This window comes from Erpetoichthys calabaricus, chromosome 16 (assembly GCF_900747795.2).
Source record: "Erpetoichthys calabaricus chromosome 16, fErpCal1.3, whole genome shotgun sequence".
Taxonomy (NCBI): Eukaryota; Metazoa; Chordata; class Cladistia; order Polypteriformes; family Polypteridae; genus Erpetoichthys; species Erpetoichthys calabaricus.
The window spans coordinates 74,991,880-75,017,448 of record NC_041409.2 but is presented as its reverse complement, the minus strand read 5'-3'; the positions used below and the strand labels follow the sequence as shown (position 1 = coordinate 75,017,448).

The window sequence follows — 25,569 nt, the reverse complement described above, 5'->3', positions numbered from 1 at the left end:
CTTTCAGCGTTCAAAGAGTACAATCACAGGGGACACTTTTTTCTGCCAAACATGCAGACTGTGCTAGCAGTCTGTCATGTGCCGACCCGCTCATTAAGCCTTCAAACCAGGTGATTTTTACTGGCTCAGCAATTATTCATTTTTCTGCCCTTCTACTGTCCACGAAACCAGCACTGAGGGCAAGCTGCCTGTTTGCATAAATGAACAAAGATCAACACGGAGGATCAGCCCCTCGTCAATCTGTTGATTTGCTGACATTCATAAAGATAAGTGGTCTTCGATGCTGGTGTCACGTGCTCTAACCTTCAACTACAAAAAGTAGCTCAAGAATTATAACTGGAACTGTTTGACCTGCAGCATGTGTGCTTCTGTAAAGTAGGAGAAATTCTTCAACGAGGCCACAATTCACAACATTTGACAGCGGCACATGCTGATGTAATTTGTATCTGCTTATGTCTGGGGGCAGACCTTCAACTTGATGAACGTCAACAGGTCACACCACGGATGACGGCTAAGTGACCGCTGCTTGAGCAGTAGGGTAGGGATCGCCACAACACCACTGGCGGTGGATTGCAAAACTGAGGTAATCAGCTGCATGGCTCTCCTTATTCAAGTTGGGTTTCGGGTGAGAATTTTTTCTCCTTGAGTTATCCTAAATCTTTCTTTAAGTAATAAGTCTGTGTTGGAGTTTAAACTTGTAAAGGGCTAAGCCAATCTGTAATAATGGAACGAAAAGGTTCATCATCCAGTTTAAAACTAACAAATCCCCCCACCCAAAACCAGTTCTATGGCCCCATGAAGCTGAGCTGCAAGATCAGGGCACAAACTCAAATAGCCCACAATCCTGCATTTTCAAGTTCAGTAACTAAAGAAGGGTGTCACCGAGTCTTCATCAGAAAGATGTAGACAGAGACGTTAGTGTTAGGTGGACCATCCACTGTCACTTGAGCAGGCAGATGGGGTTGGACTGGGACATTTGTGTCTGAAGGGGACAGTTGTGAACGGTGACTGTAAGCAGGGGTGCAGGAGTGAGGTTAGTGGTGGAAGACGGTGGTCCTCCACCATGACCGGTATATTAAGGTGGTGACAGGGACCAGATGAGTGGTGATGTTTAAGCCCCCTTCTCCACATTCACGTTGAATGAAAGTGGGAAGCGGGAGGTGAATCATCATAGGACAGATGTTTCCCAGGAAAAGTCATTTATAGCTGAGGTTTGTGTGTAGGAGTGCAAGTGTGAGATGAGAGTAAAAAATGGAAACCATAAAAGAGGAATCAAAGTGGGAGTTGGAGTGCAGAAATGAGATGGAGCGTCAAACATAAGAAATTTGACAAATGAGAGACCATTCAGCCCACCAGGCTCATTTGTTTAGCCAAGTGGTCCCAATATCTCATCCAGATTTTTCTAAAAGGTTGTTGAGGTTTCTTTTTCAACTACATGGCTCGATTAGTTTGTTCCAGATTCTTTCAACTCCTTGAGTGAAGAAGTGCTTACTGGCTTCAGTTCTAAACACTTGACCCCTTAGTTTCCACTGGTGTTCTCGAGTATGTGATTCACCATTAATTTAGAAGAGTTCTGTTGAATCTGCTTTATCTTTCTTAACCTTTTAAAAATTTTGAAGATCTAGATCACCCCCCCCCCCCCCCCCCAGTCTCCTCTTCTTGAGACTAAACAGGTTTCACTCTCGGAGTCGGTCACAGTAGAACATGTCCTTAAGTGTTAGGATGCACTTGGTTGGTCTCCTCTGCACAGCTTCATGGGCTCCTATTTATTTTTTAAAGTGAGGTGATGAGTGGTCTGTGTTGCTGTGCTAATTTTAAATTAATAATCACACACCAGAAAGTGCAGGGTCCAATCGAGTGTGCGTGAGTTTGTTTTGGTGATGACGGCGCATACACGTGCAGAGTCGGACGATTCAGCCAGCACCCCGATGGTCCCACAGAGCTCCTCGCTCCTGTGCCCAATTAGGCAGGCAATATATATTTGGAACCTGCATGGCCAGAAGGTGATCGAAAAAGTAAAACGGATGAAAGATTGGCCAAAGAGAAAGAAGGCGGGAGCGAGAAAGGGCTAGCACAAAACAGGAGGAACCAGGCAGGCAGGAATGCGAGCACCCCGGAGAGGAGCGTGTGGCCAGCATTTGAGGGGGCTGAGGGTTCACAGGAACAAAAGTAACACGATTACTCCAGAGGGACTCCCCCACAAGGCAGGGGAACGGCAGCAGGAGTCCAAACAAGTGGAGGCTCGGCAGTGCCCCGTAGGCACAAGCAGCAACTTAGGGTTGTCTGCACCCATTGGATGACATCTCTCCATGCTGCAAGACCCGAATGGGATAAGCCAGAGAGACGTCGGTTTTAGAAGGCTGCACCTGGACTGGTGAGTTTTTACAGGATGGCTTCTTGCATGACACTGTAACCTCCCACACATTATGCACTGTTTTTATGGGATTATTTGTTTATTGGAGACTGCACTGTTGAACACTTCTGTTTTGTTTTTAATAAAAGCACTGAACACTGCTTGTACCTACCCCTTGCTGTGGCATGGGTGTCCTTATTTGCTTGGCTCATCTTGGTTATGTTATTGATGGTGGCAGGTTCAAGAGGCTCCCTGTCTGCAACAGGAGCTTGGAGCCAGCCCGCACTGTCACAAGCATGGTGACCCAAATTTCACACAGTTTTCACGATACAACCTGGAGCACTGTGTGTTACTTCCTGTAGGTCAGTGGCTCCCGTCTTGTATTTGTAATTGGCGTTCCTTTCACTCAGTTCTTGTCCTTCTGTTTTTTTTTTTTTTTCTCCAAGTAACCAATCGCCACACAATAAACATCTTTGTATTAGCTATCCTCATGTTTAATACATGCTTTAATGCATTTAATCATGAAAATGATATCAAGCGTACATCTTTGTATTCTAAAAATGTTCAGAAAACTAATATCATGAATGCAATGTATTCTGGGCGGTGATCACTGCCTGCGTGCTCCTGTTGGAGTGTCGAGGTATGGATTCTCCACACCCCCATGTTTAATTATTAACAGTATGCATTATTAAAATGAAGTTGTTAGTCTGTAAAATGCAATATACATCCTGCATTTCATTCTAACAATGATATCAAATACATCCCAGTATTCTAACAGCACACAGCTACAAGAGCTCTTGGAAATCTAAATCGGCTTTGAAGCCAGTCATCATCATCTGTAAATACGCGCTCTTTTCTATTGAACTGAATTCCTTTATTGTCATTGTACAGTACAGTGAGATTCAATATGCAACTTCTCCATAAACGAATTTTCCTACAAAATGATTAAAAAAAAAAATCATGTAAAACATCAAAAAAAAGTGCAGATAGTGCAAATGGTTCATAAAGCGTCTCAGGCTGTGCTGTGTTACAGTTGTAGTGGAAGTGTTCAGAGAGGTAATTGTAATTCAAAGTGCAAACAGTTCTAACGAGAGCACATGATGGACGGATTGTGTTTGTAGCTCTTAGGATGAAACGGTTTCTGAAGTGTGAGGTCCATGCAGGAAAGGCTCTGAAACATTTACCAGGTGGGAGAAGTTCAAATAGACTGTGGCAGAAGTTCAAATAGACTGTGGCATAGCTGAGTGGAATCCATGCAGATACTGGTGGCTTTCCAGAGGCAGCATGTGCTACAAGTGCTCTCCACGGTAGATGCTGTATCCCGATAATCCTCTGCACTCTCGACACGACCCACCGTAGAGCTTTCCAATCCGCTGCTGTGCAACTGTGATACCACATGCACACACAATAGGTTAAAGTACTCTGAGTAGTGCACTGAGAGTGACAATGCTAAAGCAGCGATGGCATTTGGAATAGTTTGATACATTGTGTGTACTATTATATTGTTACAGAATGATTACAATCAAGTGCCTTAAATTTGTGCGTGATATGCAATTAATTTCAGTGTATTTGTAAAGCGCATGTCATGGATGTGAATCTAAAAAAAAAAAAAAAAACCACACGGTGTGAAGCTGCCGTGAAAATGTGCGTGGTTTTATGCCAAGTTTAGTTTTTGTACATGTCAAAGTGAGTGTGGATACAGGCATACACACCATTTATACATGAGGCCCCAGGTCCCTATAATTCTAGATTTTTCCCAACCATGACAAACACAAATGCACCCTTTGGATGTAAACCTGCATGACAGTGCATAGGCCCAATCAAATACCTCACGTATCTGCGTTTGACTGTTTGCAACTTGCAGAAATCCTATAGCCTGAGGTAGAGCGGCTGATGTACTACTGAAAATAAAATACATTGGCCATGGCCAGCATTAACGGTCATAACCGTCTCTCTTACTGATCTTCATTAAGCCCATCATTGGAGATCTTATCCAGATACTTTATAAAGGTTGTCAAAGTTTCCACTTGCACTGTGTGACTTGGTAGTTTGTTACAGTTGCACACAACTGTTTTTGTAGAGAGGTGATTCATGGCTTCAGTCTGAAATGCACTTTTCTTTTACATCCTCCAATTTCCTTGAGTATGTCATTCATGGTTTAATAGAAAGAATTCTGCAGGATCACCTTTATAGGTTCACAGATTCATTATTAATTCATATACAGAACACACTAGAATTTTAACTTGCATGTGCTCATCAACTTATCAGAAGTTGTCATTCTTCGGCGCCATAATCAGTGCATATTACTACCATACCTCAAAAGTTCCGTCTTCCTTACCTGAAAAGCCTCAGATCATAGACAGGCTACAACAATTAGAAAAGATTACAAAGCACAGTTCAGTAGCTTCATCGATACCTTTAAGAATTCTGAAGACCTGGCTCATGTACCCATGTAGACTGCTCCGCTCGAGACTGGAGAGGTTGAGTCATCGTTAGGACCTGAGGCTTAAGACCTTGTTTGTTTTTTGACTTTGACTCCTGTCTTGCCTTGCCAGGAAAGAGCACTACAGATGCAATGTTTGCTCTTAGGGTGTTGATGGAGAAGTACAGAGAAGGCCAGAAGGAGTTACACTGTGGACCTTGAGAAAGCATACGACATGGGTGCCAAGAGAGGAGTTGTGGTATTGTATGAGGAAGTCAGGAGTGGCAGAGAAGTATGCAAGAGTGGTACAGGATATGTAAAAGGTAAGTGTGACAGTGGTGAGGTCTGCATTTTAGGTGGCGGTGGGATTACATCAGGGATCAGCTCTGAGCCCTTTCTTATTTGCAATGGTGATGGACAGGCTGACAGACGAGACTAGACAGGAGTCCCCGTGGACTATGATGTTTGCTGATGACATTGTGATCTGTAGCGATAGTAGGGAGCAGGTTGAGGAGACCCTGGAAAGGTGGAGATATGCTCTAGTGAGGAGAAGAATGAAGGTCAGTAGGAACAAGACAGAATACATGTGTGTAAATGAGAATAGTGAGGATGCAAGATGTAGAGTTGGCAAAGGTGGATGAGTTTAAATACTTGGGATCAACAGTACAGAGTAATTGGGATTGTGGAAGAGAGGTGAAAAAGAGAGTGCAGGCAGGGTGGAATGGGTGGAGAAGAGTGTCAGGAGTAATTTGTGACAGACGGATATCAGCAAGAGTGAAAGGGAAGGTCTACAGGACCGTAGTGAGACCAGCTATGTTATATGGGTTGGAGACGGTGGCACTGACCAGAAAGCAGGAGACAGAGCTGGAGGTAGAAGAGTTAAAGATGTTAAGATTTGCATTGGGTGTAACAAGGATGGACAGGATTAGAAATGAGGACATTAGAGGGTCGGCTCAAGTTGGATGGTTGGGAGACAAAGACAGAGAGGCGAGATTGCGTTGGACATGCGCAGTAGAGAGACGTTGAGTATATTGGGAGAAGGATGCTAAAGATAGAGCTGCCAGGCAAAAGGAAAAGAGGAAGGCCTTAAGAGGAGGTTTATGGATGTGGTGAGAGAGGACATGCAGGTGATGGGTGTGACAGAACAAGATGTAGAGAACAGGAAGATAAGGAAACAGATGATCTGCTGTGGTGATCCCTAACGGGAGCAGCTGAAAGCAGAAGAAGAAGATTCCTGTCTTGTCTTGAAGAATAATTCACACAAGCCTCTAAGTGTTGTTGGCAGGCCCGCCCATTGAGACACAGAGAGCAACTTCATGCCAAGGCATCGTTTAATTGTGCACATTTACATTATACTTGGTGTTAGTCAAGTTTCTGTGTTTGCTATACATAACTGCAGCAGAGATACATTTTCATACGCCAATAAACATCTCTTCACCTCTGACAGAATGATATTTACAGGTTTACTTCACAGTGGATAAGCTCTTTACGGCATTGCTTGGATGGGTAAGAATGACTGAATACTTGAAACATGAAGCCAGCGACTGCTACGGAACATACAATTGCATCTTTTTGTTTTTTTTTTTAAATTATGTAAGGGAATAACTCTTGTGGAAAATAGCTTTACAATAGTTCTTGTAGAAAAGCAGTCAATAGAAGCATGTGCATGACACTCAAGGATGAAATTGTTATTGCATCAGACCCCTGACGACGAGACATTAAGGAACACAGAAGCTCCTTCTGGATAAGCGTTCAACTTTTTCATTACCCCTCGCTACTCTGAGTGCTGTCTACGTGGCCTCCAGTGCTTTACTTCACATCTTTCACTCGAGACTTACCTAAATGCCATTGTCATACTTGCCTGTGGCCACTTGGCCGCCCTCCCCAACCCCTGACTTAAACACAACACAACATCGCAGGTGTCCTACATGCTTCATACCGGGCTACCTCACCCCACTGTCTCTCCACTACTTTCTATGCCTAATATATCCCCCACATTTTTCGGAGCTACTATCCAGAACAGCCCCTGTGTTTCAGGGAGATAGGATGACGCAGAATCCCAGTGCACGGAGAAGAGTGTGAACTTTACCAAAGGTTTTGTGATAAGATTGTCTGTCAGGGAGAAAGAGGAGGAGGAGATTGGGAGAAAAAGAGAGGAGCACCAGTTTGAGAAGAATTTCCAGTGTCAGCCTGGTGCCATTCCAGTTCTCTTTCCAGGATTCCAACAGCAGCAGATGCTCATGCCAGGGATCGTTGGCGAGGTTTAATTCGGGGATAAAGCTAGAAGACAGAATAAAAGAGGAGAGTGTCATTCCATTGTCTAGGTGTTCATTAAAAAGAGGATGATGTTTGGACACTTACCCCCAAAAGGTTACGGGGGATGTAGCCCTCCTTGTCGTTAAGGCGCCCCCACCACCACTCTGTCTCTACGTCATCTTTTCGCCTCAAGATAGTGACGGCATCACCCTCTCGGAAAGAGAGTTCATCATTGTTCTGGGCCTCGTAATCCCATAGCGCGTACACCATGCCTTTGTTCATGACACCCATCTTCTCCTGCACACCTGTGAGTGGAGAGTTGAGAGGAGGGTCAGCTCAGCAAAGCAGAGAACGGGAGTCAGGGGCGCTATATGAAAGAAAGGAGCCTGTAATGGGGATGAGAATGGAGGAAGGCTAAGAGAGAAACTACTGCTGGGTGGCATGATACCCTCCCAGACACACGGTGTACACCAGACATGCAGTATTATTGTTCAGCAGAATTCCCTTTAGAGTGACTGAGTAAGTTATCAGCTTCTGACTCACAAACCTCAAGTTTGTGCAGCCAGCCCTCCATGTGAGGAGGTGAAGCTGAGAGGGCGATTTCTCACTGGAGACATTTATGGCTCGCCTTGGATCACAAGTGTAGTGAGGCTGAGACAGAATGCCCGCCACTGTGAGATAGGATACCCTCTCGGACACTACTGTATTTGGAGAGGTTGAATAAGTACCTGCATCTGACTCGGGCCTCAGGTTTGCAGCTAGCCCCTTTGTTTGCAGGACCCCCTGCGTAATTCTTTGCTGGTTACATTAGGGGGCTCGTCTTGGATCAGTCAGGAGAGACAAGTGTTGAGAGATGGTAGTGAGGCTGAGAGACACAGGCGACCTGCACTGTGAGATATGATGTCCTCCCCATTGCATTGAAAGTCAGGAGGCCTGCTTGGTCATCTGAGCATGGAAAAGTTGCTTTAGGGCAGCTGAATGAGCTGCAGACCTCCACAACTCTGCTCTACTGATAAGCCAATCAAATTTCACACATCCAATAATGTTTCACAGCCCATGCATTACACATCACTCAAGTAATGTAACATCCCCGGTAATTTGGGTTTTTTTCGTAACACACCCATTTCAAGATGTGGCAGAGGTTCAGACGTCTACAGCTAGACCCTTCTCAAGGAGTCACTTCTGACTCAAGAGGCCCGGGGTTCACGGTCAGCCACCTCCATTTGAGGATGTGAAATAATAGAGATGGGCGAGATACTGAGTGATTCCTTAACAGTGACAAGGGACAGACGAGTCTAGGAAGGGGGCAGCAAAACAGAGAGAGAGAGAGTGCCTGCTACCCTCTCTGACGCAGTAGAAGTCAACAGACCTGCTTGCTTGGCTGACCAAAGGGGTTCCATTTAGGTCAACTGGAAGGGTTGCCTATTCTGAACATGGAGACCCCAAGTTTACAACCAACCGCTCTGGACAGGGGTGAGAATCCAAGTGATTCCTTGCTGGTGACACATCGTGTGTGGAGTCTGCATGAGGTCTGACTGTCGTCTACTACCCCAGCAAGGTGCTCTTGCAGATTCAAGGGTGCAGAGGCTCACTCTGGTAACAACAAGGCCACTGGTAGGCTTAAAAAAATGTGCATAAAGCAACACCAAGTAGGAAATTAGAGTGTTTGAATGACAAGTGAGCCCACCCAATAAAGGGAATACAAAGCGCCAAGGCGGTTAAGTGAAAGGAAGTGCAGCAAAAGGCTTAAAACACAGCTGGTGCCCATTGGCATTCCTACCATAAAGGAACTGGGAACACTGGATGTAGCCTTCCTCCATCTCCTCACACTTGTCTGCGGCTGTTTCCACATCGCTGATGGTTGAAGCAAAGATGGCTGCTCCAGATTCGACCAACAGTTTGCAGAGGTGGACGCTGTTGCAGGAGGCAGCACAGTGAAGCGGGGTCCTGGGTGAAAAGCACAATGGTCAGACTTGTGGGTGGGGTGCCTGCTTTCATAACTCTGTCTTCCCACTGATGTTTTAAATCAAAATAATAAAAAGCAATGGCTACAAGAGAAACTCTCTGGAGGTAACCATGTTTAAGGTGAGTGTATTGGCCAGCATTTTAAAAAGGAGGGGTCTCCATAGCTTGCCACTTGGACCATACAGTGCCCAGGAAAGTTCAAGACAAACTTTGTCCAATTGCTACCCTAGAAGGAGACCCAAGAGCCCACAACACTTACCATCCATCACTGTCAGCTGCATTGACGTTCACGCCGAAGTCCAGCAGGAATTTGACAATGTGGTGGTGGCCAGCACACACAGCGTTGTGAAGCGGGGTGATGCCTTCGTCATTTGGAGTGCTGGGATTGTCAACCTACGGGTAGAGGATGTGGTGAGAAGGAATTTGGGTTCTACCCTTCAAATCTACCAAGGTCCCTGCCTCTGCTGCTGCAACTTTACCTCATAAATGATTCTCTGCACCAAGTCAAATTCCCCCTCCAGCGATGCGTCCAGAAGAAGAGCCAGGGGGTTGAATTTTACCCTTAGCCCGTGACCCGTTCGCTCAGAATTGGGCTTTTTCAAGTTTGTCCTCTTGACCTGCGAAGGACAGAAGAAGAGGAATTATGAGGTGGACCTTTGGGTAGGTATGGAGGCCAGTTGCATCTAAGGAATGCACAGATGGTATAAAATTGGAGGAGAACCCAATGTTTAAGGCTCATGCTGGCATCCATTGGTCCATTTTCTAACTTGCTTATCCAATTCTAGGTCTTGGACCATTCACTTAATAGTTTGTGTCTCAGCACGTTCACAGATGCAATAAACTCACCGAAGGCTGGACCGGGGCCTCCACCTCCTCCGGTGAGCTGACTTCAGCAATGGGACTTGGCAGCCCTTCAGTGAATGCTGGTGCCAGCGAGGGGTTGTTGTTGTTGTTATCCTGGCTCGTCTCAGTAGGCTGATTGCTATCTTCCATGGTCACTTCCTGGGTAGGTGAAGGTGGCTGATTGTCATTTGCATCTGGGGTGGTTGCCTGGAGGTCAGGTGCAGGGGAGTCTAACTTTCCAGGAGAGGAGAGAGAGATGGGCAGGGGTTCTGCCAAGTTCCCATTAGTGTTGCCATTGTCCATGTCAGCCAGCACACCTCCAATGTAATCAGGTGGGTTGGCGGGCTGGTAGAAGGGGGTTCCTCCCCCAACACTTTCCATTCCTCCAGCCAACGTATTAAAACGTTGGTAGAGAAGCTTCTGAATGTTAGGACCACTTGGACCTTCAGGTTCGGTAATGGAACTGCGTTTTTTCAGTGGCCGTGGTGCGTTAGCTAGTTTCTTGCGCAGGGCTTCCAAGTCAGCATCGCTCTGGTAGCGGAGGGGCGAATGCACAATGGGTGTGAGCTTGGTGGGGCTGAGTGGTCGGGGGATATTCTCCACAGCAGGGTTGTCAATAGGTGGAGCAGGTAAACTCTCAGAGTCCGGCTCCCGCTCACTGGTGTCCTCCAGACTCTGTGGTACCGAAGGACAAGGCTGGCCCTGCACAAAGGGCAGAGGTGATGACGTAGTGGAGCTGGATGCCAATACCGGCTTCCCGTAAACTGCAAGAAAAGAAAGACGGGGGGGGTGAGTGAGGACTGGCGATACAGATAAGATTACCCCCAAGTAATCTGTGCCCATTCTACTTATACCCACTGTCAACCAGCTCACCTGCTTTAACTGTAGATGTTTTGTTCAGGGTGCTGTAGGCAGTCTGGTAGCTCTTTGGCGGGGTGGCTTGCTGCAGGTACATGGAGTAGATGGAGCTGGAGTTCACTGTCTGCGGACCTTTCCTTGGCGACTGGGGGCGGGACCCCTTATCAGTGAGAAACGGGCGAACAGCCACAGCAAGCGGTGGGTCCACCCTGCTCTCCCCTGGGGGGAATAAGGGGCTACTATGTGGCTGGTAGGTGGGGCTTGGGGGGACAGGGATTCTCTGCTGAATTTGTTGGGATGAGCCAGGTGGTGCTGGGGGAAGGGGTCGCTGCCAGCTGGCTGGGTTTGAACTCTGTCTTGGCAGACTGCTATCTTTTCGTCGCTCCAAGGAACTAGTAGAGCCAGCCCCCATAAGCACAGGGCTGGGGTAGGTGCCGTAGTTATGGGGCACCTGCTTTGGTGCACTGGGAGCAGAAGGAGGTGCCTTGCTAGGGTCGTGACTCTAAAAACAGAACAACAATAAAATCAATAAGCCTCACTATGCCACCCTTATACTATCTAGAGGAATACTAAGATCTACCATCTCCCCATGGCCCCAGTTAACACTGTCAAAAACTACTGACCTTGTCTCCACCAGGGGGCGCTGAGGGGCTCTGCACAGCTCCTGCTTTTGCAGGCATATCCATGCTACTCTCCTTCCACTCACTTCCTGCAGCCTTAACGGTGCTGCCTGTTCCTTGCTTGGTAAGAGTGGGCCAGGAAGCATCATTTGCTGTATGAAAAATAAAAGTAGTTTAGGATTTGTGGGATACATAAACCAGACGCAGCAGACAGCTCATTTGATCCACACAGGGGTCTGTTGCACCGAAAGCCCAAAAAGAAAGTCATAAAATGTCCAACTCCTCCCCTCCCAAATTCACACATGGCCACTATCAACCAAACAAATTCAGCCTCTCCAGCAGTTAGGCAAATCTGGTGCATGCTCACACCAACATGCATGTGCTCTGTCACACATTTAGATATCAACACAGACCGCCATACATAGAGGTACAGACTCACACGTGCAGAAATGTGCGGAGAAACAGATGTGTAATCAGACACACATTAGGCAGGGGACTTGAAAGGGACCCCAAGAGACAATATTATCCAATGCTTGGGGGTCATGATTTGACAATAATGAGATTTTCTTATGTTTAAAAATATCAAGTATTGTGATTGACTTCTGCAATATATTACAACCAGTAACGGCGGACTGCATGATAACGCGAAGTGAATACACTTGACTTGAGCATTCCTAGTTATCATCCTCCTTCTCTGACCGTTTAGCATTCGTTTGCTCAGAGGTCGATGCGCTTGCTGTTTTCTGAGCAGCTCTTCTTTTCTTCACCCTAGCGGCCCGCTTCTTCTCTTCTTTCGTTGGCATCGTTTTGTGTTAAACCTGATTAAGTCAGTGTTTGTGTTGCAATTACTTAGTACGTTTCTTTAATGTTTCACTTAAGCTGGTACTTAAGTCTTCAATCTGCCTCAAGAATGATTTAAGATATGAAGAGGTAGGGGAAGTGACGGCGAAGGGGGTAGGGATGAGAACGGCGCCTGTACGCATGCTCCACACGGCTGGCCACTGCCGAGAGTTGATTCTACAATAAATTAAATAAAAAGAGAAATAAAAATCATCACCCTGAAAGCGGACAGTAGACGTCACGTAGTATATGTGTACCAAATGTCAGGTCAATAGGTCAAACGGTTTGCGAGCTACAGGTGATTTAAAATCCTGGACAGACAAACGGACAGCCAAGGTAACGTATTATATAAGATTATCATTTCCTCTTAATTGAGAGAAAAAAAAAGCACAATCTGTTAAACCCGTTGACTCAATTCAAGCCCCTTAAATCTCTTTATCTATAAATCCGATGTCACTTACGCAGTTTGTTTTGTTTTGCCGTGGGGCATGTCAAACTGTACCATGACAATTTAGCCGACTGGAAATCGCTGACCATGTCGCATTTAGTGACTGTATGCGGACTTTCCAGCACAGTTTTGTTTTTGTTTTTTTTGTTTTTTTACAGCCAATAGTGAGCTGCCTGACGGAGCCGGTGCTGTATGAAGGGTTAACAGGTACGGCGAGTTAAGTCACAATCTTGGCCCTTTTTTTGTTTTTCCATTCTGTCATGGTACGTAAATCATGAGACAACAGACAGACGCGCTGTAATACACGTTTACGTATACTCGTTATACTCCAGCAGTAACGGACACCCTCGGTGCAGAGCACATACTCCCATGTACACAGACATATCCACGTGCTCACCAGGACTCGCCACACACACAGCACAACCATTTAAAGACCCAAGTGATTTGCCGTCATGAGCTGCTGATCTACAGAGTCTTGTCATGGTGTGCTTCATTCATTGTGCTTAATTCCTACTCATTGTCAAATTACAGTATGGCGGTGTAGGACATGGAGAGAGGTACAAATCACAACCCCCCTCTTCCATGTTACAATTAATTGTGCTGTTCTACTGCAAGCCAAGCAGAAATCACCTCCACACAATTCATTGCATTCCCCAAACCAAAAAAAAAAAAAAAACCAACTCCCCAAGCCAGATTAAATCACAGCAGACCATTATGTCCACAGGGCTCGCTCGGAATCAGATCCAGCATGCCAAAGCCTTAACACATAATTCCTGGTTATGAACCAATTACTGTTTAACACGCGACCAACCAGATTCCATGCAAGGCGGAGATGACTGGTGCTGTGAAACCCGGCAGAGCTGCGCTGCCTTTTCAAATCTGTCCCTACAGGCCTGGGCTGGACTGGAGTCAGGGTTCCCAGAATTTGTGTGATGAAGTCGCTCACTTCATCCTGCTCTTGTCTTGATGGTGTCCTTCCTCAAACAGGAAGAGGACGACCTCAATTTTGAGATAGGCATGCATGAGTGTAAACGTTAGTGTAAGTGAATGTGGGCATGGAGTGGTGGGTTGGGGTGGCGCTGAACATTACAAACTGCACCCCTTTTAAGGAGTTATGGCAGGCAAACATTTCCTGGACCTCTGTGTACAATTAGTTGCGTTATATGAGGAGGTGCAAGAGATGCCCAGTGAGGTGGGAAGTCCCGTTTCTGTTGCCTCCATAGCAGCCCTTTTAAACAATATGAGCCAAGCAGCTGCAGCTCCACAGGAACTTTTGTGTTCTGCTGCCTTGGCTGCATTACTAAACATCGACATCTCTAAGACTTGAGGTAAGCAGCATGTAGGAAGAAAGGCAACTCTGCCAGCCACTCGGCCATGCCGCAATGCGAGGTTCCACAGCAGCTTGTGTCTTTTTGGCAGATTAGCTCCAGCCAACGCTGGTTTCTCAGGGTTATGTGCACGCTGATTAGTTCACGGTTTGTTGTTGATTTCTTCCCAAATTTACCCTCCTAAAGTAAATTTGCTGCATTTTCATAACACTTCATAACACTTTACATGAACCTTATCAGTACAACGTAAGCTGGGCCTGGATTGGGTTCAAGTGGCAATGAGCCAAACGGGTCAAACCAGGAGAGACAGGCACTTAGTTGTATAGGCTGGGACCATCTCTGCATCGTCGGCCCACTACACGTTATCTGCCTTTCTGGTCTGAATTTACATTCAAAGCAGCTGCAAGTGTAGCTTAAATGGACATCGTCTGAGTGCCACTTTGAAGATGCCACAGTCAGTGAGGACCAGAGAAGAAATATGTGTGCAGGAAGCCAGACGAGCAGACCAGTTGGGCGTCCTAAGGCCAGTGGCAGAAGACCACTAAGGACATCCTGTACCTACCACTGGCCTTTAGAACTGTCGGCACCAATTGCTGCACCTTCTGTTTTTATCATAGCTGCTGCTCATCAAGACTGCGTTCATAACTACATACTGTAAGTGGACTCATTGTGTTGCTTTTTATGTATTGCATGTTGTTCCAATTTACTGTTTGTTGTATTTATTTGCCATCTGACCTGTCACATGGTGGTAACTACTCTGTAGGAGACAGGATTTCATTGTACTCTGTGCGCACTGTACACACAACAAGCTTGAACTAGTGTGATTTGGGCTCAGCATGTTCATCTATGGCAGCTGTCCAGAAAAAAATTGGTTTTTCGTAACAGATAACGTTGTGTTTTCTTTTTTTATTTTTATTTCTGGGGTGCACTGCTCAGTTCAATTGTAACATCCAGGTAGAAAGATAGGCTATCAAGGTGGACAAGGACAATCAGAACCCGGGTACTGCAGTGGGCATCTCAGGCACTGAAGGAGAGGCCCCTGGCCTTACTATGGTGGTGTGTGTGTGTGTGTGTGTGTGTGAACGTTTCTGTTCTTTAGGAGATTTCTTTAATAATATAAAAAAACAACAACACGTCTGACTCATGTGAACCTTAGTAAATCACAGTCAGGAGAATCAAGTCAGTGGCTGTGAAACTGGACAGTTCCTTGAATATACGAGCAGCCACTAATTGAAAGACTTGGGTGTTCCACCATAGTTGGCAGTGCTTTGTATGTTGTGAAGACTTGCAGCAGTGTTGCTTTTTAAAATTCCCCGCTGTGCACCACATATAAACCTACAGTATGTCACCGCACTACTGTTAAATTTCAAAGTCTGGCCCACTCCTCAAAATTTGCTTGTTGCTGACTTGAATAATAAAGTAGGCAGCACTGCCGTTGGAAGAAAAGCTGAACATGTCGTCTTAACTGTGGTGGGATGACACTTCTGAATGCTCCTCTTTAAGATAATGCTTATCTGGAGTATAGAGGCCTATTTATAGTCTCATAATGAAGTTGCATATTACGGATTATGCCTACAAATTTGGCAGCTCTACTGGTAGAGTCATAATGCCTTCTATCTTCATTTAATTCTATTAAATCCATCCAAGCTCCTTTAGCCAGGTCCTTCCAAGCAGTTACTTCACTGAGCCACTCACTGGCCATAAAGGGTCCTTTGCACCGTTCAGTGTTCATCTCTCAGTAAGTACATACTATCTGTTGGCAGGTCTGCCGTTACCTTGAGCTGTTGTCACGTTACATGACTTCTAGTTATTGGGTTTGTCAGACTGAGGTAGCTGATGTTGTCACCGGACCACGTCAGTTTATGTGACTGAAAATTTTGCGACTGCGTGACGACTTTCCAGCACAGTCGTACTCGTCCCTTTTTCTGACAGCCAATAGCGTGGTGCCTGACAGAGAAGGAGCTGTACAAAGCGTTAAGGGGTACGGCAAGTTCAGCAGCAGTTTCAGCCCATTTTTGTTTCCCATTCTGTTGTGGTACGTAAAACACAAGACTTCAGACAGATGACTTTCTCTTCTGCCTGTGAGGTCCAGTACCGTCCATGTTCCTTATTCCTTGTCACTGCACCATATATATTGTACTTCTGGATGAGCAGTCATTGGTTGTCGGGTTCTCAAACATATAGTACTCGCCCCAATGACTAAAGACAAAATTAGATGTGTTTGAAGTTGTCGGAGTGGGTCGTGGACTAGCTGGAGTAACTCACTGGGTATTTCTGACTTGTTAAGATTACGTAAATGAAGGCCAGAAAATCACTTGATTTGAGATGGCCTTTATATGTCTGTTAGTATGGCTTTTATATTTAGTGGTTATAATACAACAAATTCATGGGAGAGCTTTAGGGTGTTACTTTTAGTGCACATCCACTTTTCTGTGTTCCACTTAAATGGCATATGCCAGCGGTTCTCAAACTGTGGGTCACGAAAGTAACAAAAAAGGGGGTGTGAATGTTGCCATATGTGGCGTAATTTCGATAGTCTTAGGAAAATTTTAAACTTGTGCAGTGTATCAGCAGCAAAAAATATAGGAATAAATTTTATTAGGGTTTCAAAAAAATGTTAGGGGGGCGTGATTTAAAACAGTTAGGAAAACTCGGGTCGCAAATACTTAAAGGTTGAGAAACGCTGGCATATGCCATGCTAATATGATGTCAATATAAGGTCCACAATGTAAACTCCCTCTAAAAGCCATCATTAGGTAGGTAGGGCTTTGTGGAGCAGACTAAGCTGAAACACCTTTATTGATCTCAATTGACTTCATGGATTTAAGATCAGGCTGAAATGTTATGAAGATCTGCAGTTATGTGTGTGCACAAGTGAGATTCAGCACGACTGTTAGCACAGCATCGTTTTCAGGGATCTCAAATATTTTATAACTTGGAGCTGCTTTATGTTAGGATTGGGACTTCCTTTGTGGACAAATTTGTGTTGGAATGGAAATAAAGCATGTCGATCAGCCTTCTGTTGACTGCCTTCGAACTGAGAGATCACACTGCAAACATCTAAACTGGAACACCTTGCTGTAGCTTTGCTTTAACATTTGACTGTCATCTGATATTTATAACTTTGTTCTTCAAGTTGGTTTTCTTTTCAGCTAACATGTAAGTGAACTCTTTTCCTGTCACTTTAATGTGGACATTTATTCACGTGGTAAAGACAAAGCATTGGTTGGGCAGATTGACATGGAACTTGAAAGTTTTTTGTCAATATCTCTAAAGACCAAGCATTTGTTAGAAGTCACTCTATGCAGTGCTCTGTTATTGAAGATCCTGTCAATTTTTCACATGAGGTACCTGGAACTTTCTGATTGTAATAATTATGATTGTGAATTTGGTGGGTCATGAGCTCATCTGACAAGTGATAGTGGGCTCTGTTTGCAGAAATCCTCTCCCCAAATGCTTAACGTTTCCCACATGGCAGGGACATAGCCTGTCTCTCTGGTAAGACATACAGCAAGGCTCAGCCATGCTGGTCTGACAAGGTTCATTTTCTGCTACATCTAGACCAGACCCCGGCAGACTCACGGGACTGTGTGTCAGACAGAAAGGATGCCAAGTGCGTATATCTGGGATCTGGAGGTGGTGAGACAGGATCCACTAGGATGTCTAAATCAGAAATCTTCCAGGTGGCTGGAGATTTTTTCAAACACCGGCCTTCCGTCTCTGCCCAAGAAAGACCAAGCACAGAACCAGGCAACCATCACAGGACCAGAAGTGATAAGGAGGGTGAGGGGGGGGAAAAAAAAAAGATTGGGGTGTCAGGTGGAAAGTAGATCAATGGTAACAGAGAGAAAGAGACAAAGAAAGAGATTAGAAAAAAAGAAACACAAAAGCACAAAAATGGCAAAGGAATATATTGCAAGCACATGAAAGCCGACATGAAGGTTTATTCAGGTTCTTCTCAGGCACGGGACTAAGCAGGCACATTCACAGCACTGCAGAAGTTCAAGTGAACATGAAATGAAAGGTTGTCACTGACATTCAGACGTGATGTCTTCAAGCTCTGTGTTGCTGCCATGAATGTCTGGTCAGCACCAAGGCAAGGTCAGATGGACTTTCCAAATATAAAGTCAATAACATAACAAGAACAAGAGAGGGCTGTGTAGTCACCACATGTTAGTTTAGGGGTCCCATAGTCAAGTCGCCCGTCTCTGCTGAGGAACGTCTCCCCCTAAGCTGCACATCCTTCCTGATACAGCAGCTGCAGGACTTATACTTGAGGCCTTGGGATTACAGGGTCCCCTATCCGGACAGCAGAGCTAAAGGAGAACTCCTTTTAGTATAATGGCTGATTAGACTTCAAACTATGAGGGTGTTTCTCACAGCCCTTCTGTTACAGAGCCCATGATGACATACATCTTGTGGATTGGAGGGGCTGCAGCAATGCAGACAGCTTTGCCCAACTAGGGGCCCTGGTCAACAGAATGAAGGATAAACCAGTCAGGGGCATCTCTTGGTCCTGACCCTTCAAAGAGCTTAGTTGATATGGGGTGCAGTATAACCAGAGGCATCTGGGGGTCATTATATCCAAGAGGCAACAATGGTTATGGGAGTGCTGCATGGATTTAAGACATCATGCCAAGACAATGACCTGAGGGTCTGTTTTGGGAGATGAAGGTCCTCTGGTAAGGTGGCAGAGTGACCAGACATGGGGAATGGAAAAGTGAGAAGGTCAGAGATTTAGGGGGAACTGAGGGGTACAGTTGTTATGGACGCTTGGTCAGATGGACCATTTCAGGATGGTAATGGCCGTTTTTCTACTGATGTGTTTTTCACCTCCCCCTTCCTTTGATTATTTTTCTATTTTTGTTACAAATATACTGTACATGACCTTTTTAGGAGTGCACTGCAGCTCCATATAACTACACAGGTTTTAGTCTCATGATAAAACAACTGATTCCATCTTTTGGAATGACATCCGTCATCGGTGCCACTGTACGCGTTCTCTCTGCTGCAGACTTCAGAACGCATGGCTGTTGTTACTATAGCAACAGCCACGGAAATGGCCAAATCCTTAACTTATTTCCACCATCTATTATTTCTAGCCATCTTTTAGATGAGGTGCAAGCTTATATGTTACCCATCCTGGCAGGGGACCCACAGAGTCAGGTGGGGTGTAAATCAGAAGGCCCTCATATTTGCTTTTCTGCCTTCTCATAGACACATACAAACATTCAAATATCACAGCATGCGGCTGTGTCCTTGTTTTTGCTTTATTGATTTTTCCATCATTCTGTGTCCTCCTAAACAGGTCACACGGTGAGCCTTTTATACTAGTCCACGTGTTTGTAAACAGTGCAGTGTTATTAGCAGACTTACCCGACTTGGACCTGGCATGACCCAAGGTGCCAGACACAGTAAGAGACTGTGGCTTCACAGGTTCGCCTGGGACTGGATAGGTGCCTTCTGATCGGCCCGGTGCAGGAACTTGGATGTAAGGTCCAACAGCTGCCACTCGCCCAGTGTTAGCAGGAGCAGGCTGAGGTGACAGCGATCCATTAATGCGATTCAGCTGCAGTGGGAAGAAGAGCTGCTTGTCAGAGCAATGTCCCCAAGAATAGCATGAGCAACCACAACAGGACAAAACTGGACTAACATGTTACTGGCACACAAAACATGCAACCACACACAAGACACACAACCCTCTCCACCCAGGCGCCTTACAGGGATGTTTTCTTTTTGACGTGCCTCAGCTTTTTTCTTGTAGAGACGCTCACGCAGCTCATTGATGCGCTTGTCCATTGTGGATACTTCCATGTTACGCTTGTTTAGAAGCTCTTTCTGCTGCTGCAGCTTGGCATTCTGCTCTTGGTTTAGTTTGTTGCGGATCTAAGAAAAAACACAGGAAGGTTGATGGGGATGTGGGTACTGAATATTGCAATTTCCAGATTTTAAAGCACATGCTGACCAGCAGTTACAAACTTTCCAGCAGCTATTGAGCATCCTGATAGAAAAACAAAATAATTTATGGTAAATAAATTATGGTATGCATGCTGCCTCAGCTGACTGGAGACCACCTCCCAAAAGTTAATAGTTAAAATGGGCAAGTTCGCCTGTTTCCTCTCTGTCTCAACTTTGACTGCAGATTGACTCAATTCTGAACCATCGTCACCACAGCCACCATCCCTATTCATTTATTTAAAAAGCATTTTAACTGTTCCCCTGTCTTCTGCCCCACAAAACAGCTACACTAAGACAAAAAAATAGGTTGTGCCACCCAAAATGAACATTAGACAAACGGCAATTTTCTTATACTAAGAGCTCCAAAGCCCAAAGTGCAAGCATTTGACCATTCTGCACTGAGAAATAAAGAGAGTTCCTTTAGAGTGGCAAATGAGGACACACTGGCATTCTCTGTCTTGATGCCACATTGAGCGTCTTCTATCTCTGACAAAAAGACGCTCTGACTCTAGTGAAGAATGACACCAGTACTTGCTATGAAGTAATAGAGGATCTTCTTTCCCACACTGGAGAATTGGTACAATTACTTGGCATGAAACACAAATAGTCCTTCTCTCGGATTAAGTAACGACACAAGCATTTGCTCTGAGACACTATGTGCCCTCTACTGAAAGTTTAGACTGGTACAACCACCTGATGTGCAGCACAAAAGAATCCTCCTAACCATGATGTAGACTGGCACAATCACTTTCTGTAGAACAATAAGGATGTTTGTGCCCATAGGGAAGACAGGCACAGGCCATTTCTCAGGGACACTATGAGCCTCTTACTAAAGTTGTACTTTCTTTAAATCACACAGGGCTTTTTCTGCCCATAAAGAAGACTGGTATGTGCACATTCTTCAAGATACTGTAAGCCTGACCCAAACAATTTCTCTGAAACACTATGCGCCCACAGCTAACAGTGTAGATTGGCATAATCTTTTTTTTTTTTCTTGAAGCTCAAGCACATTCTATAAGAAGCAATGAACTTTTAAGTGAAGTTGTAGTTTGCAACAACTTTGTCTTAGAAGTTATAAAATGAGTCAACTGGCAAAAGTACTTACTTTGACGCATATAAAGCTTACCTGTCAATAGTGAGAACTGGTATTTATTAAATTCTTCCTAATACTGCAGATTGGCAGAAGCATTTCCTCAAAGACAATAGTAGCCTTCAATTAAGGTGGAGAATGGCAAAGGCTGTTTCTCTAAGATGTTAAAAGGCCTCTAATAAGGTACAAATGGCACAATCATTTTCTTCCAAAATACAGCGAGCCTTTTGGTAAAGGCATAGACTGGCAGATGCACTTTCTCTGTGATACCTAAAGGCCTTTCTGTCACAAACAGTGCGAGACCCCTAATAAGGCACAGACTAGTAGAAGTACCTCCTTTGAGGCATATGAGCTCCGTCGACCAGAGTGAAAGCAGGATTAAGCACTCTGTCCAAGACAACTACCAAAGGTACCGGCTGGCCCAACTGTTTTCTTTGAGACACTATGAGGACCCTATAAAGGTGTCGGCTGACAGAAGCACAATCTTTTTGATACTAAAGGTTTCCTGCCTATAGAAAAGAGAGTGACACAAGGAACTTCACCCACACACTATGAGCTGCCTACTAAAGACGTACACTGGCACAAGCACTACCTCATGATCACTCCTCCCATACCCCGAGATATTTTTCCATGCATGCTACCTGCAGCTCCTGGTACAGCTTCTTCAGCTCTAGTGCAGCAGCTCCAGTGACCTGCCCACTGAATGTCTGGAACCCATTCAGCTTCCCTTTGCGCAGCTCCTCCAGTTGCTGGGTTAGCTGGTCCACTTTCAACACTGCAGCCTGTAGTTCATGCTGCTTCTCCTGAAACATGGCGTTGATGTGTTCAATTTCAGCAGCTGTTGAAGAATAATAAAGCAAAAACTTAAAAAACTGGGGCTGAGGGCGAGTGTATAGACTGGAGGCTGATACATGAAAGAACCTCAGCAAGTTCAGGACAACCCTGACAGGATGTAGCACTCCTTCCAGGAGACACGCAAAAGAACAATGACTGGATGTTTTCTTTGAATTTTTTTTTTTTTTTTTGAGATAAGACGATCAAATTCAATAAAACTATTCAAAGCATCGGTCCCTGTAGTGCAGGCCCTTTTTTTGTGGCCAGGATGCATTTCCACTTGGATATCAAGCATGAAGTTGAAGGCACCCTGTTGACAGTTTTGCATGATACCCATTTTTTTGACAGTCTATTACAGAATAAATAAGAAGCACAGATTCAGTGAACATACACATACAGAAGGGTGAAGAGAAGAAAGTCCCCTGAAAAGAGGAAACAAATTATGACAGCCTCAGAGGAAATGGACACAAGCAACTGGAGGCAGGTACCTTAACCTGCAGCACTTCACAAAATCCTTTATGCACTCAACAACCCACCCACACTCCCACCGCTTCTCTTTTCTGACTAATTCATTGAGTCGGCCATTGAATATCTACAGATATAAAGCAACAATGGCAGATGGGTTTTTCCCTACCCCAACAGGTTACCTGTTATGTGTTTTACATATAAATTCCTTTTTATGTCCCCTTTGTTCATTTTTTGGTCCTTTGGCTATTATCATTTATGTTATTGTTGCTTTTTATGTTTATTATTTGTATCATTTTCTTTCGTATCAGTTTTGTTTACTATTTGATTTTTTTTTTGTGTGGATGCTTATTATGCCACATCCCTGGTGTTTTCTGGGTGGTTCCTCAAGCATCGGGGCCACCTGTCAATCTCCATTGAGGCACGGATTCTGGCCCAGTAAAGGCTCATGGGAATTTCAGTCCTTCGTGAAACACTGTCTAAGCTTGTCGATTTTTCCTTTTTTTCTGTGTTATGGGACCTGATTGCACAGGTTTGTGTTATTGCCATCTGCTTTTGCCCTTTTTTCATTCATTTGACCATCTCGTTATTTTCCATCCACAAGCTAGAGGTTTACGGTTATTCTCCCTCCAGTGGGGCCTGTGATATATTTTGTGAACATTACTTACATTTTTGAACTTTTGAACCTAAGTGCATTTTTGCACAGTGTAAGCCAAAGTCAACCACTAGAGTGAGAGCTCAGACTGCTTTCAGTTGCACCCTCTCAGGGTAGGCATGTGGGAATTCTGACCTTCTTCCCTGGTTAATCTTGGAGGCCCAGCACCACTTTGGCCACTGTGGGGTGAGTGAATCACAACACTTACCCTTACTAAAGGCAAAAAATAGTCTCTGGGGCCTGATTGCTTTGAAAGTGTTCCCATGTTTTCTGGGCATTTCGTAAAGAGAAAAATGCATGAAGTATATGAATGTTCTTTTATATAAAACTAGACAAAGAGCCCGTTTCGACAACGTAAGATGAAACAGGCACAAGTTTGTGTCAGCAGTATATGAAGAACAAATGATGAGTAACGAAGAAGTTGTTTTGTAATGATTGTAGTCCGCTTTACTCTTTACTGTACAGGCTTGTACTGTTAGTTGATGAATTTTCCAGACCTATAGTATAATATTGAATGATGAATGTTCTAGTACAATATGGAATAGTAATAAGTATAATGAATGTGTAATTGAATCAGAATGCGTAATTAGGCCTCGAGCTGTAGTCGAAATCGCCTTTCAGGCCTCTAGAGCTTTAATCGAAATCGCCTTTCTCTTTGAGTTTTTGCGGCCGTAAATCCGCCGCCTGCTGCGATGTTGGGGTTGGATGTCGGTCTCGTAAGGTTTTTCGGGCAGCTGCGCAGAAGGCGACTCCGCATTCGGCTTTGGACGGACGGACAGACGGACGGACGGGAGTGAGTGAGTGAGTGAGTGAGTGAGTGAGTGAGTGAGTGAGTGAGTGAGTGAGTGAGTGAGTGAGTGAGTGAGTGAGTGAGGGAGGGAGGGAGGGAGGAGGCAGGCGAATTATGTATTAAGATATTGAAATTTACACAACAGAGCACCTCTTTTCATAGATAATGTCCAAAGGGTAAAACTTCCTGTCCTCCATTCCACCTAATTATGATTTACATTACCATACTGTGGCAGCCCACTCCTGTTGTGGTTAGGATGTTATTCCCATGAATGTATTTGGTCCCAAGTGCTGTAGATCTGACACAGCATTGTTGTTGTCCTACTTGTAATTCAATAGGTAAGAAGAGCGGAAATGGTGCTGCAGAAGTTCTGACACGAATGAGCATCATGAAGTCATATTTGTAAATCTGTGTAAGTGCACTAAGCATCCATTTCAACACTGGAAAGAAATTATGCAGGGTCCTGCCTGTCTGAGAATCACATTCTCATATGCAGAATCTGGCCAAGAACCCAAACCACCAAGTTAGTAAGTGGCAGCTTGTCCAGTGGAGCTAAACACAATCCTGTGCAGAAGTAAATAGGTGGACTTATGACTTCTAAAATGCTGTGGGAGGATGTTATTTATATAGCAGTGGGTTCTCTCGCTCAGCACACTTAATTAAGGGCACTATAGAAAAATAAAACAAATTGAACTGAGCTGAACACCAGCCAAAAGCAAGTAAGCCACATCAGAGAAAGACAAACACGCAACCTGCTGTGGGCAGTGGGGAGCCTTCGTCTGCTTTCCAAAATGTGAAAGGACAGCCAGCTGCTTCCTCTCGAACAAACAGGGGAAAGTATGTCTTTCAGCTGGCCAGTGGCAAACAAGGATCAGATAAAGTGACTGGAAGTGGCAGATAAGAGAATGAGGTGACAGGACAGACTGGTGAAATGGCACAGCTGAACCAAAAAAAAAAAACCAGCTGGGCACAAACTGACATCTGTGCAGTGTCATGGCACAGGTCACAGAGCAACTAAGCAGTCAGACAAAAAACTTCACCCATGGAGGCCTTTTCCATTGAAACATAACTAAAATGTCAGATGAGTCAGAGCTCAGCTTCATTATAGTGGTTTCACTAAGAAAGGCCTGAGTGTTTATCAGATGCTATGAAGCCCACCACGCTTGGCATATGGTCACTGTTGATATGGAGCCCACGTCAATCAGTTCACGTGATTACACCGTGGAGGGCAGAGTGACACTGCTGCTCCACAGAACCAGCTTCAAAGGTTCAATCCTATGGCCAGTTTCTGTTCTTGTTCAGACTGAATGTTCTCCCTGTGTCTGTATGGATTTTCCTCCCTGGGTAATCCAGTTTACCTGCTGCAGCCCCAAAGACAGGACGGTTATGTTGTTTAGTGATCCCAAACAGTGTGGGATGACACATGAGTGGGCCTTGCGATGAACTAGCACCTTGGGAAGCTGAAACAGACCTGAACATCTACTGTGACCCTGAAGTGGCCTGAACAGGTTTGACATTTCTTTTGATTCTGGATGTATTAACATTGTGTTTACTTTCCAAATCTCCCCGATGACATTGTGGATCAACCTCTTGACTAAAGTTCAAACAATAAGCTCAGGTTCAAATTTAAAATAGTTATTAAATTAAATCAAGTTTAAACTTTTATTTATAATTAATTTTGACCACTTTGCAGAGATCTGTTTTCACTTTTGACACGTGGACCTGTGTGGGTGTATGCATGTACGAGTCCTGTGACAGACTGGTGGCTACTGCAGGCGCTGCTTCCCGACTTGTACCGAGTACTATTGTGTTTTATGTTGGTCAGTGTCAAAAAAAATCAAATG

At 44.8% G+C, this 25,569-nt stretch overlaps 1 protein-coding gene across 6 annotated transcripts in view; it reads right to left on the bottom strand.

The window, feature by feature from the left end:
• Nucleotides 1-6,088: 6,088 nt before the first annotated feature.
• ppp1r13bb (protein phosphatase 1, regulatory subunit 13Bb) overlaps nt 6,089-25,569 on the bottom strand; it is a 106,172-nt gene continuing 86,691 nt past the window's right edge. For 5 of the 6 annotated variants that reach the window (XM_028822154.2, XM_051920122.1, XM_051920123.1 and 2 more), the window contains 12 exons: nt 21,623-21,819; nt 19,655-19,819; nt 19,310-19,502; nt 17,516-17,653; nt 11,321-11,469; nt 10,713-11,199; nt 9,843-10,603; nt 9,476-9,613; nt 9,256-9,389; nt 8,812-8,978; nt 7,137-7,336; nt 6,089-7,055 (listed from right to left, as the gene is read on the bottom strand). In XM_028822154.2, coding sequence (XP_028677987.1) covers nt 7,014-7,055; nt 7,137-7,336; nt 8,812-8,978; nt 9,256-9,389; nt 9,476-9,613; nt 9,843-10,603; nt 10,713-11,199; nt 11,321-11,469; nt 17,516-17,653; nt 19,310-19,502; nt 19,655-19,819; nt 21,623-21,819 — 2,771 coding nt within the window. In that variant the 3' untranslated portion in view covers nt 6,089-7,013. The remainder of the gene's footprint in view (nt 7,056-7,136; nt 7,337-8,811; nt 8,979-9,255; nt 9,390-9,475; nt 9,614-9,842; nt 10,604-10,712; nt 11,200-11,320; nt 11,470-17,515; nt 17,654-19,309; nt 19,503-19,654; nt 19,820-21,622; nt 21,820-25,569) is intronic. The other variant, XM_051920125.1, reaches the window with a different exon arrangement.